This window comes from Aedes albopictus, chromosome 3 (assembly GCF_035046485.1).
Source record: "Aedes albopictus strain Foshan chromosome 3, AalbF5, whole genome shotgun sequence".
Taxonomy (NCBI): domain Eukaryota; kingdom Metazoa; phylum Arthropoda; class Insecta; order Diptera; family Culicidae; genus Aedes; species Aedes albopictus.
In genome coordinates, this window is record NC_085138.1 from 377,791,407 (window position 1) to 377,812,015 (window position 20,609).

At 45.3% G+C, this 20,609-nt stretch overlaps 3 protein-coding genes across 3 annotated transcripts in view; 1 reads left to right on the top strand and 2 right to left on the bottom strand.

Annotated features, from left to right (window-relative positions):
- On the top strand, positions 1-13,612 carry LOC109409901 (protein flightless-1). Its single transcript, XM_019683418.3, has 7 exons — positions 1-406; positions 9,026-9,375; positions 9,440-10,274; positions 10,346-12,318; positions 12,380-12,530; positions 12,595-12,873; positions 12,932-13,612. Exons 1-7 carry the CDS (start codon positions 344-346, stop codon positions 13,064-13,066), a joined length of 3,786 nt encoding a protein of 1,261 aa, XP_019538963.3. The 5' UTR covers positions 1-343; the 3' UTR covers positions 13,067-13,612.
- LOC109409903 (essential MCU regulator, mitochondrial) overlaps positions 13,214-20,609 on the bottom strand; it is a 24,240-nt gene continuing 16,844 nt past the window's right edge. Inside the window, exon 2 of the mRNA XM_019683419.3 lies at positions 13,214-13,755. The gene's annotated coding sequence lies outside the window, so the exon portion shown is untranslated. The remainder of the gene's footprint in view (positions 13,756-20,609) is intronic.
- On the bottom strand, positions 15,680-20,294 carry LOC134289629 (uncharacterized protein K02A2.6-like). Its single transcript, XM_062855768.1, has one exon. The coding sequence runs from the start codon at positions 20,096-20,098 to the stop codon at positions 15,836-15,838; it is 4,263 nt and encodes a 1,420-aa protein (XP_062711752.1). The 5' UTR covers positions 20,099-20,294; the 3' UTR covers positions 15,680-15,835.

Below are 20,609 nucleotides of genomic sequence, written 5' to 3' on the forward strand. Positions count from 1 at the left end.
GACAGTCGAGTCCGTGAGTGCAAAATTTGTTAATGGAGGAACGGGATCTCGTTCGTTCTCCGCAAGTGCATAGCAGTTTTCAAAATTTCGCTGCCTTATCACCGATATTTCCCATCGAATTGTACCTGTGATGATTCATTACGTCGGTGGGCGTGCCGGGAGTGTGAAGTTCTAAAGGGGAACCGCGGACCATAGGTGGAAAATCATCCGAAACGAAGTGGGTGGTGGTGGTGATTGCGTGAAGAAAGCACCAACAAAAACAACAGGATTCCTGCTTGCTGCTGGTGCGAGGAGAAAAAACGGAACGGGTCTCTGATTCCCGAGTCGCGGTGCGGACATCAGGATGAGCTCGACAGGTGTGCTGCCCTTTGTGCGGGGAATCGATTTCACCTTCAACGATTTCAGCGTAAGTATCTCTGGAAGATTGATGGCTCTTCGTGTGGGGGGAACGGAATTTGGTCAGCGACGGCTCTAGTAGTAGCAGACGGCGACAGAGCTGTATAGTGGCGTTGACATACTTTTTTGCCTAGATGGGTTCTATTTTTGGCTCGCCGAACCAACGAACGAAATGCGGATCTCGCTGGGGTAGCACTGCGCTACGCAAGAACATGAGAGGGTGAAAACAAAGGGAATTCCTTCGAGCGTCAAGTCGCGCGTTTGTCAGGCGGAAGAAACTTCCTTGTTTTTGTTGTTTTTGAAAGTGAGTGATCGCGTAATGCGCGAGTGAAAGATGGGGAGGGGTTTCGCAATCGTATAGCGTAAACGATGGGGGGCATCGAGTTCAAGGTCGTGTTGAAGACCAGGCGTTTGATGAACAAGATAGTTCCAGAGGAATTTTACACAGATCTAGCCAATAATGAGCCTATAAAACCATTCAGAATTTGGCATAGAACTTGCAAAGCAGATCAATATAACAAATATCGAATTAATCGAGACCAAAATCGTAGCTCTGCAAGAGACGTGTTATGTCGTTTTCGTTTTTGATTCAGTTCCAACCTGGGTTGGAACTGGATGAGATCACAGTTTCAACCCCAATCCGACTTCGGTTTCGCTTGTACTAAAGTTTGTTTGACGTTTGATTGTTTACACATTTTCCGCCAATCCAGTTCCATCCAGTTCCAAAACGAATTCGACATTAGACAGGTTCCATGGAGCAAAGGTTATTATATCAAAGATGCATTCTTCTATGCACACTTCGAACGCGAATACGACCCCTGTCCAAGACTTCAAGATCATCTTAGGAGTCATAAACGCTCAGGTAGACAAGGAGAATAATTCAGACCGACGATTGGATAGTTCAGTGCTCACCATCTGGCGAACGAAAACGGCCTACGACTCATTGATAACGCTGGCTCCAAGAATATGGCCAAACGTCAGTCAAACGGCGGCCAAAACATTCCGTCATCAACAATGTCCGGTACGGGAGACCACGACGACACTACCTAGAGCGACTAAAGCAACCGGATGTCGCCTTAGCATACGCGCATAATCTCGAGGTAGCGTTGCCAGACGAAGGCGAACTTAATGTGGCCCCTCTAGAGGACTGCTGGAGAACGGTAAAAGCAACCTTCAACGACACACCAGCTGAGAGCACCATCGGGTACGTGGCACGGAGTCGACGAAACGAATGGTTCGACGAGGAGTGTATAGCAAACGCAGCACAGGCAGTATTTCTGCAGTAAGGAACCGGCAGAACGTGGAACGTTACAAACAGAAGCGAAAGCAGCAGACCCGCCTCTTTCGGGAGAAAAAGCGCCGCCTGTAAGAAGCGGAGTGCGAGGAAATAGAACTGCTGTGCCGTTCCCATGAAACACGGAAGTTCTACGAGAAGCTCAACGCATCCCGCAACTGCTACGTGCCGCGAGCCGAAATATGCAGGGATAAGTACGAAGGCCTCTTAACGGACAACCGTTAGAAGATCGAAAGGTGGAAGCAGCACTTCGATCAGCACCTGAATGGCGTGGAGAACGTAGGTACGCGAGACCACGGCAACGGAGGAATCGACGACGTCAATGCAATGCAGCGGAGGACGGAAATGAGCCAACTTCCACGCTGAAGGAATTGAAAGATGCCATTCATTAGTTCAAAACCAACAAACCAACGGAGGAAGAAATTGCTAGGCTGTAGAAGAAGGCTGTTTCAATACTACGACTATGGCCCACCTCCCACGTGGCCCAGGGTAGATCACTGCAAAGATCGAACACGAAGGTTACGGTGGACAGTAGAAAATTCAGTATCGAGAAGTTTTGATTGTTTTTCTTTATTTTTGAGACTTAGTGCTGAGCTGAAGTATCAAGAAGTTATTTACGTAGCGACGGATATTAAACCTGGCGGTTCAAGGTAGGAAAGTTGTTAGACCGGAAGAACTTTCAGAAGTTCGTGTCGGAGGCCGCTCCTACCCCGCTGACAGACGCCTGGAAGGCAGGTGACGCGAAGACCCGGGCTACGATCGCCCTTTTGGTGAACGACTGCCAACATCCGCTGAATAGAAACAGCAAGATCGCGAAGATTATGTGAAACAAATTCAAGAAGCGCCATCAGAAAACAGCGATGAAAATCAAGGTATCCCTGTTGCAGAGGCTTTGCAAGGCGGAGTACAGCAAGCGAGAACATGGAAAGCTGCTTGTTCCAGATGGAAGAACTTTCTCCAGTCTAGCGAACGCGGGTCAGGAATTGGACGGGAACCTAAAAGTGGCTATGGTTCTGCAAAGCATGCCGGATTCCTTCGATAGTCGGAGCATATTGGAGACCCGTGAAGACAAGAACCTAATCATGGAGCTAGTTGAAGCGCAGAAGGGAATTTAGAAAACTCATCGAGAGAGGGGAGGCCATCCTGCTTGTAAGTTCCGAGAAGAAGACCACAACGACGGCAACGCAACGGATGTCCGGGGGAGCAACAAGAAACTGGAATCGAAATCCCGGAGCTAGTAATTCAGCGTGGAGGCGTTGATGCCCACAATGTTGGAGGCAGGGTACCTGATTTCCACTTTTCATCTTCTTCCACATTCGAAGACAGTCAGCAGCGAACGGTTGTCGCTTTAGTTTGTGTGTATGCTTGTCAGCGACGACAGCAAACTCCGGCGAACGGTGGGTAGCCTCACTTGGAAATTACTCATTCGTCCACATTCGCATCGCAAGCGATCGAGTGGTGATGCGATTCGTGAGTGATACGAGTGATATTGTACATACGATTTTTTGTGTTTTCGAATTATTTTCTTTTCTAATCTAGCATTTCAACAACAATAGACTAAAAATGTATGCATTACTACAGGGTGGCCACCGAACCGGGAAAACGGGAAAACCGGGAAAAAGACGGGAATTCGGAACGACCGGGAAAAAGCCGGGAATTTCAGATGATTACCGGGAAAATTGTTGTTAACCCTCTACTTCCCATGGTTGCTCTAGAGCACCATCGATTTTCGACGAACTCCGGACAAACGGAATTAGATGAATATGATGCAATAATTTTTAGAATATGGTTATAACCTCATAAGGTTAACCCAACTACTACCTACTTGTTTCAATAGTTGAACTATTGATAAACAATCAAAAACCTATTGATTTACAACCAAAATTTTTTTCATTGATTTCGAAAAATTTAGCCAATTTGCAATAACTTTTGTTCTACCACTTTTTTCGGAAACACTTTTTTGGCATAGATATAGCCGTTCAAAGTCGTGGGAAGGAAAGGGTTAAGAGTAACAACTTGTTGTGTTGTTGAATCCAAAGGAATTCACCTGTGCAATCACTTGGAATTTCCTTAGAACAGAACGTAGTTTTTGATTTTTTCCGGAGATTCTTTCAGAAATTCCATCAGGAATCTGAATTCATCAGGAAATTCATTCCGGGTTAACCAAAGCAACCTCTTGAGATTTATTCAAAAGTTCCTTTTAAGATTCATCTATATTTTCCTTCGCAATTCTTACAGCAATTGCTCCAATCTTCAAAATTTCCTACGGGAACTCTTCCAAGATTTTTTTTTAAATCCGTCCAGAAAATATTTTCTCTTCTGAAATCCTTCTAAAAGCTTTATTTTAGAAATCAATTGGGAGTTCTTTCTGGGATTCTCAACAGAATTTCTTCGGTGATTTCTCCAGGAAACCCTTCTGTGACTCATCCATCTCCACGAGTCCTTTCTAGGATTCCTGCAGGATTTTTGGTACTTGTGCGCAGCAGCAGTTCCTTCTGAAACTTTGATTTTGAAAACTTTTAAGAGCTTTGGCTGAATTTTATCTTTATTTTATATTCGCTTTTGGAATTTCTCCAGTGTTTCTTATTGCGTTTCCTCCAAGAGTTCTTCTTGGACATCCTCCAGGAGTTTGTTCTAGGAAACCTCCAGAAGTTGCTTATGAGAGTCCTCCAGGAGTTGCTTTTGGAAATCCTACAGAAATTCCCTCTGCAAAGCATCCAGAAGTTACTTCTTGGAGCCCTTCTAGAATTCCTTACAAAAACTTTACGGTAGCTATTTCTGGAAATACTCCAGATTCCTGAAAGTCAAACTTTTGCCGGAGTTTCTATTCGAGAAATCTTCCAAGGGTTCCTTGGGAAACCTTCTAGGCATATGGGTTTACTTTTGGGAATCCTTCTGTAGTTCCTGGAGATATCCCTATATCTAATTCATGATCCCAAACCAAACTTCTATTCCCAAATTGCCAACAGACTAAAATCGTTTATTCCCTAAAGGAACCTCTGAAGTATTTCCTGGAGAAACTCACAGAATAAATCCATTAACCCTCGAGCGACCGCGCTGTTGTGTTTTTTACAACACGTTGAAAACATCTCGCTTTTTTGCATTCAGCATTGGCGTGATGCTGGCGGTATTGGCCAACCGCGCGAGTTACGGAAGGTTAAGGAATCTGGAGGAATTCACAAACGATATACAAGGTGAAATCCCTAACAGGAGTACTGAAGGAATCCAAGATAGTATTTTTGGAGTAATCGGAAATCTCGGATAAAACTCTGTAAGAATCTCCAGATGAGAGTTCTTGGAGGAATACTAAGTTGGACATCCTGGAGGAATCCACAACAGGTAACAACACCAATGAAGTTGTGTTAGGGCACCTACGCTAATGGAGGTTCGATTATCCCCCATGTCCCGGATAATCGAGTCCTAACTTTCCTGATTATATATGCACATCTCACCTATTATAGATCTCATCCATCATAGTTAGCTACCTCTTTTACACTTGTTTAATTTATTCTAAAGTACAACAAAAAAGTAAAAGGATGCGTGAGGGAAAGCATGAGTTATGCACTATTTGGAGCTGAACGAAAATGTGTTGTAAGTAATTGTGTCGCATACGTCTTTTATGTCATCATTGTTGGTTACTTCTATTTTTCCATAGATGCATTTCGTCAAGAATAATGTCATGAATAATGTAACTATAAATATCTAGTGCATAGTATTCACAGGATTGCAAATGCATTTTTACATTGTACTTATTATCCATATGAAACGAAAATTGGTGGTTACCTACTAAAAACCGGGAAAAGTTCAGTAATCGTACCGGGAAAACCGGGAAAAAGACGGGAATGTCAAAACTGAAATTTAGTGGCCACCCTGATACAGAAATTCTCTTCTACTGATGATAATAGCCGCTTCGATCGCTCACCAGCATTCTTCACCATTCGCCATTCATTCATTCGCTTGCGATCCAAGCTGCGACGAACGGTAACGAATATCCATGTCAAGCAGCTGGCGCATCGCTTCCTACTGGTGATGGGTTTGTGTGTTTGATCACGACAATCCGTTTGCTGCATCTTTCTCGATTCGCTCCAGCAAAGAGGAGTGAATATGAATGGAGTGAGGCGAATATACCGATCCTTGGTTGGAGGATTATACCGACTGCACATTTTTGGAACCACAGCCATCGTGCATATTCCGGCCGAAAAACGGATGAAGCTGGATCCAAAGGGAAAGAAGTTGACATTCGTTGGGTATGCTGACAACCACAAAGCTTTTCGGTTCATCGACACGGACACCGACAAGATAAGCATCAGCCATGATGCGCGGTTCATCGATATGGAAGATCAGGAAGCGGATAATTTCCCCAAGAGCCTGGTATCGTCGCAAATTGTAGAAAATGCAGCTGAAGTCATTCCGTCTAATCCTGAGTCTGATGAAGAAGTTTCTGTTCAGGAAGGTAACTTTGATGATATCCTGGTTGAGGAGGAGCCTGATGATGCAGATTCAAGCTTTTATGATACATCGAATGCAGACGATGTTGACATGCTACACCGATGCGTAACACGAGAGGAATGTTGCCACAACGACACCGAGAGACCAGTGATATGGTGCGAAATCTAACTGACGAGCCGAGGACATTCTATGAAGCCATGAAAGAACCTGAAGCGGGGTTGTGGAAGGCAACTAAGGACGATGAGACGATGTCATTGCAAAAGAATGGCACATGGCAGTGCTTCGGTGGTTCGTCAGGTGACCTTTCTGGTTCTGCTGACGATTGCCAGTCAACGTCAAAGTCGATCATCCAGCAAACGAAGAAGCAGAAGATGCCGTCGAACAACCACCAATATGCTAGCCTCATTGGAAGTTTGCTGTACGTGGCGGTAACCACCAGATCGGATATTGCCGTGAGTGTTTCCATCTTGGGCAGATCGGTGAGTGCACCAGCTCAAGTAGATTGGAATGAAGCTAAGCGGATTCTCCGATACCTCAAGCTTACCGTGGACCCACGAACTTGTTTTGGGAAAAGCGAATGGAACCTGTAGGAATACGTGGATGCGGATTCGGCGAATAATGTGAAGAGTCGGAAGTCCAAATCTGGATACTTTCTTCTGTTCGGTCCAGTATGCTGGGGGTCACGTAAGCAAACCTACGTTGCCCTTAGTAGCACAGAAGCTGGATTCGTAGCGCTCGCAGAGAGTTGTTAAAATGTCTCAGGTCAAGATCTACTCTGGATAGACCGCCTACTAACGGATTTTTTTTTTTCTGTGGAAACACTCAATTCTGCATGAAGCAAATGAAATCCGAACGTGCTACTGATCGATCGTGGATCATGGATCGAAACACGTTGATACAAAATACCACTTCGTGTATCAACTACATACCTAGGATCTACATATTTGAACAAGATGATTCGGATGCAATATTGTCCAACTAATCAAATGATAGTCGACATGTTGCCGAAGCCCCTGACAAGCGTGAAGTTGACCAGATTCGGGGAAGCGGCTGAAGTTGATTCGTCGAGGAGGAGTGTTCAAAGCAAAGCGACTGAAAATCTCTAGAAGGTTACGATTAGTCGATATGAAGGGTAATCTAAACAATTCGGTCAGCGATTAACATAGCCAGGAACGTTATTCTTATACAGGTAGGAAATAGCCTTAGCTCGTTTTCTCTTTGTATCAACATCTCCAGATAAATTAGTGAACTTAACATCAACTCTCATACGCTCATAGCGAATCATTCCACGGCAAGTTTAACGCAGCGCAGAAATGATGAATCTCCTTTGAACAGACTTGATTTGAGTGCTATGCCAGGAACCCCATACCATCGGTACGATTTCTAGAAGAAGACAAACGAGGCTTATAAACAGAGATTTGAGTGTGTACAAATGCCTAAGTATGCGGACAAATCCAAACTAACGACGAGCCTTGCCAATGATCTCTTCGTGGGGATATAGAAACGAGAGTGCTGAGACTGACCTAGGTCCCAAATTGTTATACATATTAAACAAGTCGGCTTCAATCGTTGTAGCCGGAAGACAACGGATTCATGGTGTGGCTTATGGCGAAGCATGTGAGGATGCTGATTTTTTTTCCAAATTGCCAACTTCTCAAGCAATGTTTTAAGCTAGCGACAATCATCAATATCGTTGATTTCAAGGTACAGCTTAACGTACCTCAAACAAAATCCCAAAATCCGAAGTAACAATAATAGCTGAATAACAGCTTATTAAGCTAAAATTTTCAAAATCATTCTTAAGAATGGTATATTCATCCATTGTACAGCAATAATCATCATCCACGATGCTGTCTTTAGTCATTGCGTTGCGAAGACGCTTCAGACCAGCATGGTTTCTATCCGAATAGATCGGTTTCGAACCTTCCTTAGTCTTACTTTGTAATCGCGATTGAATCAGCAGCAAGATCAGGAGCACAAGAAAATGCAATCTACACCGACCAGAAGGCTGCTTGTTGACCGTATAGATCACTCCATATTACTAGATAAGCTAGGGAAACTTGGGGTTTCTCTCAGCCTAGTGCAGTGATTTAGGTCGCTTTTCAATAATCGCAAACTCTCTGTTAGAATTGGTTCACTTCGCTCCGACTACTTTACTAACTACTCGGATATCTCTTGGACATTCATTGTTTTTTTTTTAATTTCCTGGATTATTCGTGCTTCCAGATGCCCCATATTATTTGCAGATGACGTTAAGGTGAAACATCAAGAAATCCCATTGCATACAAACTTTAGAGATACAATTTAAATCGGACGAACGAAGCATAGAATCAAGCCGCACTTGTTAATCCTGGCTTTGCTCACTTGAAAAAAGAGGCAGCTTTTCCAAATCGAGAGCATCTGTACACGAATTTTCAAGATTGGTGCTCTAGAAAACGTGAGTAGGGGACCAAGTCGGCCATTGTGGCAGCCATGTTTGTGCTCTCTGAAGTTTCTCCTTAAGATTTACGTAGAAATTCCAAATGTTCGGAAACTTTGTTTTTATTACTTTTTTTTTCATTCAAACATGTTGTCAGATAAAACATTAATATTAACAAATAAGTCAACAATACAAGGGTGGAAACTGATGGTTAAAACAGTTATTTGAATCGCAAATAGTTAAGAAAAAGGAGGAAATTTTATAGAGCGATGCAAAGTAGGAGGAAAGGGACTGGCCAGGGATTGAACTCATGGCGTTCCGCATACGGATCAGCGACTGTAGCTAATGTCAATGAAACATAAGTTTGCTGTTGAAATAAAAAAGTTTCTTTGTAATCTATGGAACGATGGAAGGCAGATACAAAACTTCAACAAAAACTATAGCATCAATTCCTTTCGCTATTCCAGGATGGACGCTTTCCGAAGAACATCAAGCACATGTCCGGGGTGCAGTGGCTCAAGCTGGACCGGACCGGGATCGACGAGATCCCGGAAGAGATGGGCAAGCTGATGAAGCTGGAACATCTCTCGATGAAGAACAACGAGCTGGAGAAACTGTACGGCGAGCTGACGGAGCTGAACTGTTTGCGGTCGCTCAATATGCGCCGGAATAACATCAAAAGTTCGGGAATACCGAATGAGCTGTTCGATTTGGAAGAGCTGACCACGCTGGATCTGTCGCACAACAAGCTGAAGGAGGTGCCGGAGGGACTCGAGAAGGCCAAGAGTCTGCTGGTGCTGAATTTAAGCAACAATCAGTAAGTTGGTGATGTGCAGTTAGCTGTTTGATACCTAACTATTAAAGAACTATTCCGTTTCCAGGATCGAATGCATCCCTCCTTCGTTGTTCATCAACTTGACGGATCTCCTTTTTCTGGATCTTTCGAGCAACAAGTTGGAGACTCTTCCTCCACAGACACGACGCCTTTCCAATCTGCAAACGCTGATTCTGAACGATAACCCTTTGGAGCTGTTCCAGCTCCGACAGTTGCCCTCGTTACAGAATCTCGTCTGTCTGCAGATGCGAAATACCCAGCGTACTCTAAATAACTTTCCTACGTCCCTCGACAGTTTGTCCAACTTGCAAGAGCTGGATCTCTCCCAGAATGCCCTATCCAAACTTCCGGACGCCCTGTATAACCTGGCCAATCTTAAACGTCTCAATCTGAATGACAACGTCATCCAGGAAATTTCTCCGCTTATCGAAAACCTCTCCAAGTTGGAAACCCTGAACCTTTCGCGCAATCAGTTGGTCGTTCTTCCGGCAACGCTGTGCAAACTGCAATATCTTCGCCGGCTGTACGTCAACGACAACCAGCTGAACTTCGAGGGCATCCCATCGAGCATCGGAAAACTCGGTGCCCTGGAAGTTTTCTCCGCCTCCAACAATCAACTGGAGATGGTCCCGGAAGGGCTCTGCCGGTGCGGTTCGCTCAAGAAGCTGAACCTGAGCTCGAACCGACTGATCACCCTGCCGGAATCGATTCACCTGCTGACGGACATGGAACAGCTGGACCTGCGGAACAATCCCGATCTGGTGATGCCACCGAAACCGGTGGAAGTGCAACGGGGCGATGGGCTGGCGTTCTATAACATTGACTTTTCGCTGCAGACCCAGCTGAGGCTGGCCGGAGCGAATGTGCCGGCGCAGGCGCAGGTAAGTCCGGGTTTATCGCTGTAAATCAAAACTCTATTCTGATCTTCTTGTTGTTCCTTGAAATTTTGTAGGTGGCCAACAGCAGTAAGGATCCGATTGCCAGGAAATTGCGGCTTCGCCGAGGTGCCCGCACCGATTCAACCGAGCAGGATTCGGCCAAAATTCTTAAGGGCATGCAGGACATTGCCAAAGAGAAGAATTCGCTCGGGTTCGAGGATGAGAAGGCGGAGAATTTGAAGCCCAAGCGGTGGGACGAGACTTTGGAGAAGCCGCCGGTGGATTACTCGGAGATATTCGAGGAGGAGGATGGCCAGTACGTGGGTTTGACGATTTGGGAAATCGAGAACTTTTTGCCGAACAAAATCGAAGAGGCGGCGCATGGGAAGTTCTACGAGGGGGATTGTTACATTGTGCTGAAGACGTCGCACGATGATGCCGGTCAGCTGAGCTGGGAGATCTTCTTCTGGATTGGGACGAAGGCGACGTTGGATAAGAGAGCATGTGCGGCAATCCACGCGGTGAATTTGAGGAACTATCTGGGAGCGCGGTGTCGGACGATTCGTGAGGAGCAAGCTGACGAGTCGGACGAGTTCTTGGCGTTGTTCGATACTGAAGTCGCGTATATCGAAGGCGGTCGAACACCGACTGGTTTCTACACGATCGAGAACTTGGTGTACATCATACGGCTGTACAGAGTTCACGATGCGGGTGCGAACATCCATCTGGAGCCGGTTGAGGTCACTTACGAATCCTTGGATCCGGGCTACGTATTTCTTCTGGACACCGGTCTGCAGATCTTCATGTGGTACGGGTGCAAGTCAAAAAATACGCTGAAGTCCAAGGCCCGGCTGATCGCGGAGAAGATCAACAAGAACGAACGCAAGAATAAGGCGGAAATCTTCCAGGAATATCAAGGCAGCGAAGGGGTGGACTTCTGGAAGGCCTTTGGTTTCTCGGATGGACAGGGGCCAGGCGAGAAACCGTCCAGTCATGTTGACCCCGACTTCCTACCCATTCCACCAAGGCTGTACCAGATCCAACTCGGTATGGGTTACCTGGAGTTACCGCAGGTTGAAATCCCGAACAAAATCCTACACCACACGATCCTGAACAGCAAGAACGTCTACATCTTGGACTGCTATCTGGATCTATTCGTGTGGTTCGGCAAAAAGTCCACCCGCTTAGTTCGGGCAGCGGCGATCAAGCTCTCGCAGGAGCTGTTCAACATGATCGAAAGGCCAGAATATGCCTTGATCACCCGCGTCCAGGAGGGAACCGAAACACAGGTGTTCCGATCGAAGTTCACCGGCTGGGAGGAGATCATAGCCGTTGACTTCACACGAACGGCGCAATCCGTTGCTCGAACCGGAGCCGATCTTACCGGGTGGGCAAAGAAGCAGGAAACAAAAGCAGATTTGGCAGCACTGTTCATGCCTAGGCAACCGGCAATGACGTTGATCGAGGCCCAACAGCTGGCCGACGACTGGAACTACGATCTGGACGTTATGGAATCGTTCGTGCTGGAGGGCAAGAAGTTCGTCCGATTACCGGAGGAAGAGCTAGGAATTTTCCACACCGGCGAGTGCTACGTATTCCTCTGCCGGTATTGCCTCCCAGTGGACGACGACGATGACGAAGAGGAATCCACGGATGCCGTAGACCACGTGGCCAACGGAAAGCTGAAACCCTCATCGGCGCAACCTCCCGCAGAGGAGATCCAGTGTGTAGTCTACTTCTGGCAGGGCCGAGAGGCGGGCAACATGGGTTGGCTAACGTTTACCTTCACGCTGCAGAAGAAGTTCAAGTCCATGTTCGGCGAAGAGCTGGAAGTGGTCCGGATACACCAGCAGCAGGAAAATCTCAAGTTCATGTCGCACTTCAAGGGCAAATTTGTCATCAAGAATGGTCGACGGAGGGAGAAGCAGAAAACGCCGGAGGGCAAACAACCGGTCGAGTTCTATCATCTGCGGTCCAACGGAAGTGCTCTCTGTACTCGGTTGATCCAGATCAGGACGGACGCGACGTTGTTGAATTCGGCGTTCTGGTGAGTTTTGGTCGAACCATACCATAAGATAATGAACTAATTCGATCCTTTATTTGTCCAGCTACATACTGTTCGTACCGTTCGAAACGGATGACGATTCCGAGTCAGGTATTGTGTACGTGTGGATCGGGTCCAAAACGACATCCGAGGAATCCCGTTTGATCCAGGAGATCGCCGAAGACATGTTCAACAACCCGTGGGTCAGCTTACAGGTACGTTTTATTATCATATGTATTGAATATCTGCAACCTAACGCTTCTTCGCCCATTCCCTTAGATCCTCCACGAGGGCGAAGAACCGGAAAACTTCTTCTGGGTGGCCCTGGGCGGACGCAAACCGTACGATACCGACGCCGAGTACATGAACTACACCCGGCTGTTCCGCTGTTCGAACGAGAAGGGCTACTTCACGGTGGCGGAAAAGTGCTCCGACTTCTGCCAGGACGATCTGGCCGACGACGACATCATGATCCTGGACAATGGCGACCAGGTGTTCCTGTGGCTGGGCTCACGCTGCAGCGAGGTGGAAATCAAACTGGCCTACAAATCCGCACAGGTACGACTACTACTCCAATGGTTAACTGAGTTTCTAACACCTTCCCATTTCAACGCAGGTTTACATCCAACACATGCGCATCAAACAGCCGGAACGACCGCGAAAGCTATTCCTCACGCTGAAGAACAAGGAATCGAAACGATTCACCAAGTGTTTCCACGGATGGAGCGCGCACAAACGACCCCCGGAGTAGGCCACTCTTCCCGTGGTTGGTGGGATCGAAACAACAGACAAGACAAACAGAAGCGCACCATAATGCATAACAATGTGCAGTGACGAGACAGTACGAACGACAGAAGGGTGTGAAATTATCAATCGTGTATGAAAATAGGCAAGAATGTACTTATTTTTCGTAATTATATTTATTTTAACTGTTATTCAAGTTTTGCAATTTGGATGTGCGGTAATCTATAAACAAACTGGTAACAATTCCTTTTAGCTGTTATGCCTATGGGTTTTGGTACCATGCCAGCTTTCTTGTATAATTGGACATATTTTTAGAATTGGTTAACATTCAGAAAGAAGACAAAAGTTCTGTAAATAAAATTATACTGGAAGTATAGCAACTGTTTCCTTAGAAAGCGAATAGCAAATCGAAACAGTTGACTGTTTCAAAACTCTAAATTGTAAAAACATATTAGCGATATTTTGCTGTCATCATTAATTGTTAAGTGCAACAATATTATATACACAACTAAACTAACATTATACTCACAAATAAATACAATATTTAAGCACATTTTCGCCGTGTTTTTTCATTGTGCTTCATTGGATGAGATTTTCGGCCTTCTCTGAGTCCCTGCTGTTAGCTACGCGACAACGTTTTACCTAGTTTGATTTTCAACTATCGATAAAGCCAGCTGGCGAACAATAATTTTGTTTCTGAAAGAAAGACACCAAACATTACATTAGACTTGTGAAATAATCTTGTTTAACTATTTGAATTTACATTATATATTATTTATTATATTTTTTTCATTTACTAAATCCTTTAGATTTAGAATATTTAAGACATGAGACAATTGAAGGTTGATTAAGTTTGAAGCCCATTTCTTTATAAGCAAATTTCAAAATGTGGCCCATATTGCCCCACGTCATTTTTACGGAGGCACCATGAGTCACTGGCAGAAAAATCTATTCATCGATAGCAAAAAGTGCAATGTTTCCTTTCTTTTTTATCTAAACTTCACATACCAGGGTGTTGACTCCATTTTAAAAATTCAAATTCCCTGACTTCCCAGTCTATTCCACTCACAATTCCAGATCACATAAATCGAAGGTTAAGGGAGTCTGCTCATAAGGTTAAATCCTAATTCTCTGAATTTTTCAGGCTTTCGTGCGAATTTTATTCCTAAATGTTAACTAATAGTTATTTACACCGTGTCCAATAAGTTCTCATACAAAATACAAATTTAGAAAATATAATTTTATTTCACATCTGTGATTCATGTTTTCAAAATGAATGCATGTATGGAAGGGCCACATAATACTGATTAAATAAAGCATACGGTTTAAAATAACATTATATTCTATGAGTACACTTCCGTTTTCGGAAATTCGTTTACTCCGGCACGCAAGAAAAATGTTCGACAAGTTTTTCATTCTACGGTAGCTAAATAGAGTCCATAAGGTTAAATTTTAAATTTTTATCTCAAGTATTGTATCAAATAGATATACTAAAGCTGAAACAATACAATTTTGGTGATGATATGGTAAGAAATTTGCTAGTAAGCTTCACTTGAGCTGATTTCCTTGAAAATGATCGTTAAATTAAAGATAAACATCATTCATTCAGTATTACATCAAATTCAAGATAAAACTGAATCAACAATATTTCTCCATAATACACGGTTCGTGGCTGCCGCTCTCCATCCTCGGTCGCGCCCGATGCTCACCAAGTCACGCTCCACCTGGGCCGCCCATCGTGCTCTCTGCGCTCCACGCCTTCTTGTGCCAACCGGATCAGTTGCAAACACCAGCTTTGCAGGGTTGTTGTCCGGCATTCTTGCAACATGCCCTGCCCACCGTATCCTTCCGGCTTTGGCCACCTTCTGGATGCTGGGTTCGCCGTAAAGTGCAGCGAGCTCGTGGTTCATTCTTCTCCGCCACACACCGTTCTCCTGCACACCGCCGAAGATCGTCCTTAGCACGCGTCGCTCGAAAACTCCGAGTGCTTGCAGGTCCTCCTTGAGCATGGTCCATGTCTCGTGCCCGTAGAGGATTACCGGTCTTATTAGCGTTTTGTACATGGTGCATTTGGTGCGTGAGTGAATCTTTTTCGACCGCAGTTTCTTCTGGAGCCCGTAGTAGGCCCGACTTCCGCTGATGATGCGCCTCCGAATTTCACGGCTCACGTTGTTGTCAGCCATCAGTAAGGATCCGAGGTAGACGAATTCCTCCACCACCTCGAAAGTATCCCCGTCTATCGTAACATTACTACCCAGACGGATCCGGTCGTTTTCGGTTCCGCCTACCAGCATGTACTTTGTTTTTGAGGCATTCACCACCAGTCCGACCTTTGCTGCTTCGCGTTTCAGGCTGGTGCACAGATAAACATCATAATACGTAAATAGTATTGGACAAAATTTACCACAATAGGGATACAAGTACGTTTTAGAAGTGAGAATATTGTGAATCAACAAGATAAGATACAGCCATGCTTCTTTGACACAACAAATCTCAATAAAATAGGTAAATGAACATTTTTGTTTGATTCACGTTTTATTTTGTACATACAAAATGAAATGGCTTCGTACTCCACCAATATAGAGTCTCATATTTTTTTTCTCTTTTGGTCATAGTGTCACAACTCCAATGAATTAAAGACTAGTTGTAGTTTAGGTCTATTTACTTCGGAGGTTGGAACAGTAATTATTGTAGAAAAGTATAATGTCAAACAACTTAATTAACATAGGCTTCTTTGATCATGGCTTCAGGCCATTCCTCTATAACATCTTCCCCTTCAGAAAAGATCATATGGTGAGAGCCACGAAGGAAGCCTTCGGTTTCGTATCGGGTTGTTAGTAGGTTGGGGTTCAGTATCTTCAACATTGTCTGCAGGAACATCTTCTTCAATTAACGGAGGTAGCATTTCTTCAGGTTGTATATCCTCAGGTGGCAGTTCTTCGGTTGGTTGTTGAACCTCCACCGGATTCTGCGGATGTTCATCTATTGGATCATTGCGGTTGATTGAACATGGAATAGGAATATTGAATTCTTCAAGCAGCATGGTCCACGGTAGCTGATGATCTGCATCGACATCTTCGAAGGAATTTTCCAGATGAGTTTCCAGATGACGTCCTCTCAATTGGTTGGTGTGAGAGCGGATAAGACGACCATTGTCCAGAAGTACATTGTAGTTCACAGAACCTTTCCTCTCAATGATCTTGCCAGGAACCCAAGTGGTCACATTTCGATGGTGAATCTGCGCATACACCAGATCGTCAGCAGAAAACTCTCTTTTCACGGTCCCATGACGTCGATTGAACTGTTCGTTTTGCTTGTCGTTCACGGCTACGGAGGTAGTTCTCCTGGGCTTCAGCAAATCTAACGGTGTAGAGACAGTTCTTCCAAGGAAAAGCTCTGCAGGAGACTTGCCATTAGGTGCGCTTCGATTCGGGGTCGACCGGTAGACGGACAGGAAAGTTTGAAGATGCTGAAACGTCGTGGTTTTTCCTCCTTCTCGAAGCTTCCTGAGTCCTCTCTTAAGGGTGTCTACGAAGCGCTCAGCCTGTCCATTAGACTGCGGATGGTATGGTGCAATTGTCAAGTGCGTTATTCCATTTTCATCACAAAACTGCTTGAAACGGGCGCTAACAAATTGCGTTCCGTTGTCCGAAACGAGTGTCCTTGGATTACCAAATCTTGCAAAGATTTCCTGTAGAATGTCCAGCGTCGCTGATGTGGTAGTGCTTCGTGTACGAAAAATTTCCGGCCATTTTGAGAAAGCGTCGATTACCAGAAAATAGTAGAAACCGTCAATCGGGCCAGCATAATCGATGTGCACTCTCTCCCACGGCTTCGATGGAACAGGCCACGATTCCAAATCCGTTTTGCGAGGTGACTTGGCAGCTTCAGCACATGATCTGCAGCACCGGACAAGTCCTTCGATGTCATCATCAATCTTGGGCCAGTAGACGAAGCTTCTTGCAAGCGACTTCATCCGGTCCATTCCTGGGTGACCTCTATGTAGCTGCTGAAGAATGCGTTTCCGAAAACGAACAGGAACAACAACTCGATCTCCGAACATGATGCATCCTTGGACGATCTGAAGACTGTCCCGGCGGGTGAAAAACTGCTGGACGGCTGGGTCACTAATCTCCTTGGAATGTTCGGGCCAACCTTCGTTTATGTGATGCATAACTGATTTCAGAGCGGAATCCTTCGAGCTTTCAGCAGCGATCATTTCTGACGTAACTGGTAGACTTGATGTGGAATCACTGAGAACGGCTTGAACATCGGCTTCCATCTGTATAGAAGCAATGACATACTCCTCGTCGACTCGTTCGTGGCACTTCATCAATCTTGAAAGCAAGTCAGCATGTCCGAATTCCTCAGTTTTCACAAATTGGATGTCGAAGTTGTACAGCATCAGTGTTAAAGCCCAACGTTGAAGTCGGTTGGCAGTGTATACAGGAATGCCTTTCTTGCTTCCAAACACCTTGAGTAGCGGTTTGTGGTCCGTTTGCAAAATAAATTTCCGACCGAATAGCATCTTATGGAAGCGGGTTACAGCGAACACTAGAGCCAGGGCTTCTTTCTCAATTTGTCCGTAATTCTGTTCTGCAGCGGTGAGAGATCTTGAAACATGCGAAATAGCCTTCACTGATCCGTTCGGAAAACGATGCATAATAACTGCGCCTACGCCATCTTTTGATGCAACTCCTGCGACAATAATGTCCTTGTTTGGGTCAAAATGGGTCAGCAACAGGTCTGATTTCAGCAGCGTTTTGAATTTCTCGAACGATTTCTGACAGCTATCCGTCCATTCCCACTTAACGTTCTTCTTCAGCAAGTAGTCCATGGGTGCTCGTAGATCCTTCATTTGCTTGACGAAACGTCCATAATAATTGATGGCTCCAAGATATGATCGAAGCTGCGACACGTTCTTGGGAGCTGGCATCTGCGAAATAGCACTTGTCTTCGCTGGATCTGGTCGTAAGCCGTCTTGATCGATGATGTGTCCTAGAAACTTGATTTGTGAGAGACCAAAGCGACATTTATCCATCCTCAAATGAAATCCGTATGCCTTGATCCTTTCCAGAACTTCATTGAGACGTTGGTCGTGTTCCTCCTTAGTCCTACCGGCAATCATGATGTCATCCAGATACGGTTTAACTCCTGGAATGCCGGCGACCATGCTATCGATGATTCGTTGAAATGCACCGGGGGCGGACTTGATTCCTGGTGGCAAGCGGTTGTATTTGAACAGTCCTCGATGAGTGTTGATGGTCAGGTACTTTTGCGATTTCTCCTCAACCTCGACTTGTAGGTACGCATCCGAAAGGTCGAGTTGGGAAAAATATCGGCAGCCTGCAAGATCAGCGAAAATATCGTCTGGGTGCGGAAGTGGGTGTCCATCTGATTCTAGCGCATTGTTCAGTCCGGTAGAGTAATCGCCACAAATTCGAACGGACACATTGTCAGATTTCCGGACCACGACTATCGGTGTGGCCCAGTCGGAAAACTTCACTGGAGAGATTATTCCCTTGTCTTGAAGGCGTTGGAGTTCGGCATCAACCTTTGGAAGGGCTGCATATGCGACTGGTCGTTTTGGACAGTACACTGGACGGGCATCGGGTTTCAGGTATAGTTTCACTTTTGCTTTTGTGCACTTACCAAGTGAGCTCTGGAACACTTCGGAGAACTTCAAACGGAGTTTCTCAACGGTGTCTTGCGGCTTTTGATGGACAGCGTTCACCAGCGAATTGAAGGGTACAGCCCACAGATCGAACAGTTCGATTGTGTCGATTCCAAGGACATTCAAATCTGGGTTTGATGACACGTAGACAATACCTTCGTTTGTTGAATTCTTGATGGTAAGCTGGGCCTTGAATTCGCCAACGATGTTGATTCTGTCACCGGAAGCGCTGATAGCTGCGATCTCCGAGGCTTCGATAGCTGGTTTCCCGATTGCTTCCCAGGTCGGTGTAGCGATAATCGTGATATCCGATGCACAATCCAGTTGAAGCGTCGCCTGATTTCCGTTGATTCCAAGGGTGACGAATTTCCTTTTTCCTTGGAGGTCGATACGCTTCACCGAAATTCCTTTAGACTTCACATACTCTTTCGTCTTCGATTTGTCGAATTTTCTTCCAGGTCTGGATTTCGTTTCCGCCGTAGAGCAGTATCCCTCTTTATGACCCTTCCGTTTGCACTTGCCACAAAAATGGTCTTGATAGGAGCATTCTTTCACGAAGTGTAGGTCACCGCATAGCCAGCATGGAGATTTTGGTTTCTTCTTTTTCGCAAGCTTCGATGAAACGGCGTTGACGATGGATTTCTCCGGAACGGGTTTTTCGATCATTTTCGTGTCCTGCTTCAAATTGTTGAACCGATGGCACTCCTCGACAAGGTTTTCAAGTGTCAGCTTCGTACCTTCCGCCGGAGGAGCAGTTTCTTCAGCTTCAAGCTTGCTGATCAAGCGTGTCCGAATGTCTGCATCCCGTGAAGACTGTAGGCCGCAGACAAAACGAAGAGCCTTGAACTGGTCATCCGAAAGCTTGGACAGCTGGAACGCTTCGCAGTGCTTGTTCACGGAGGCAGCGTAACTTGAAAAATCGTCGGCATCGTTCTTGATGTACTGGAGACAGCGGTATCTATCGTTGAAGAGCGAGGTCTGTCGGCCGTAGAGTTTCTTGAGTTTGTTCACCGTTTCGTCCAGGCCAAAATCGCGAGGATGCTTGGGCAGGATACTGTTGACGTACCGCTCATGGAACTTGGTGCCAATCTTCCTCAAGAGTAGCCTCACCTTCGCCGGATCGTCCAGATTCTTGCCGTCGACCTTGAAAACGTCTTCGTAACGGGCATACCAAGCGTCGAAAAATACTCCACCGTCAGGATCGTAATAGAAATCTTCAATTCCCGTGGCCAGCGTTTCGATAATCCTCTCACTTCCCGGTTGGTTGACTTGACCGGCCCGGTTGAGCAATGATATCTGTTGTTGCTGACTTGCTACCAGCTCGGTGAGCCGAAGAATTGCGTCCTTCAAATCCTGGTTGGACATCTTCAAACGAGGTTGATCTGGATTCTCCTGAGTAACTTCTCGTCGCCAATTGTCACAACTCCAATGAATTAAAGACTAGTTGTAGTTTAGGTCTATTTACTTCGGAGGTTGGAACAGTAATTATTGTAGAAAAGTATAATGTCAAACAACTTAATTAACATAGGCTTCTTTGATCATGGCTTCAGGCCATTCCTCTATAACACATAGTTACTACTAGTAATGGTGAGGACAGGAACCTTATTTGTTTCAACTTTAAATGGCGTGCGTGCCAGCTGAAATGGAATTACGACACATAAGCGATCAGCACAGAAGGATAAAGGACAGTTAATTCCAAAATATATGCTACATTTGATCAGTGTTAGTTTGCCTTTCAATAAATATATTTACTTTGATAATCCTAATTACAGATGTGAAATTAATTCAATTTGATTTTGTATGAGAACTTATTGGACACGGTGTAAGTGGAACGATCTCTGTAGGGCTTCTATTTTGGGAACTTTTCTGCTAAAAC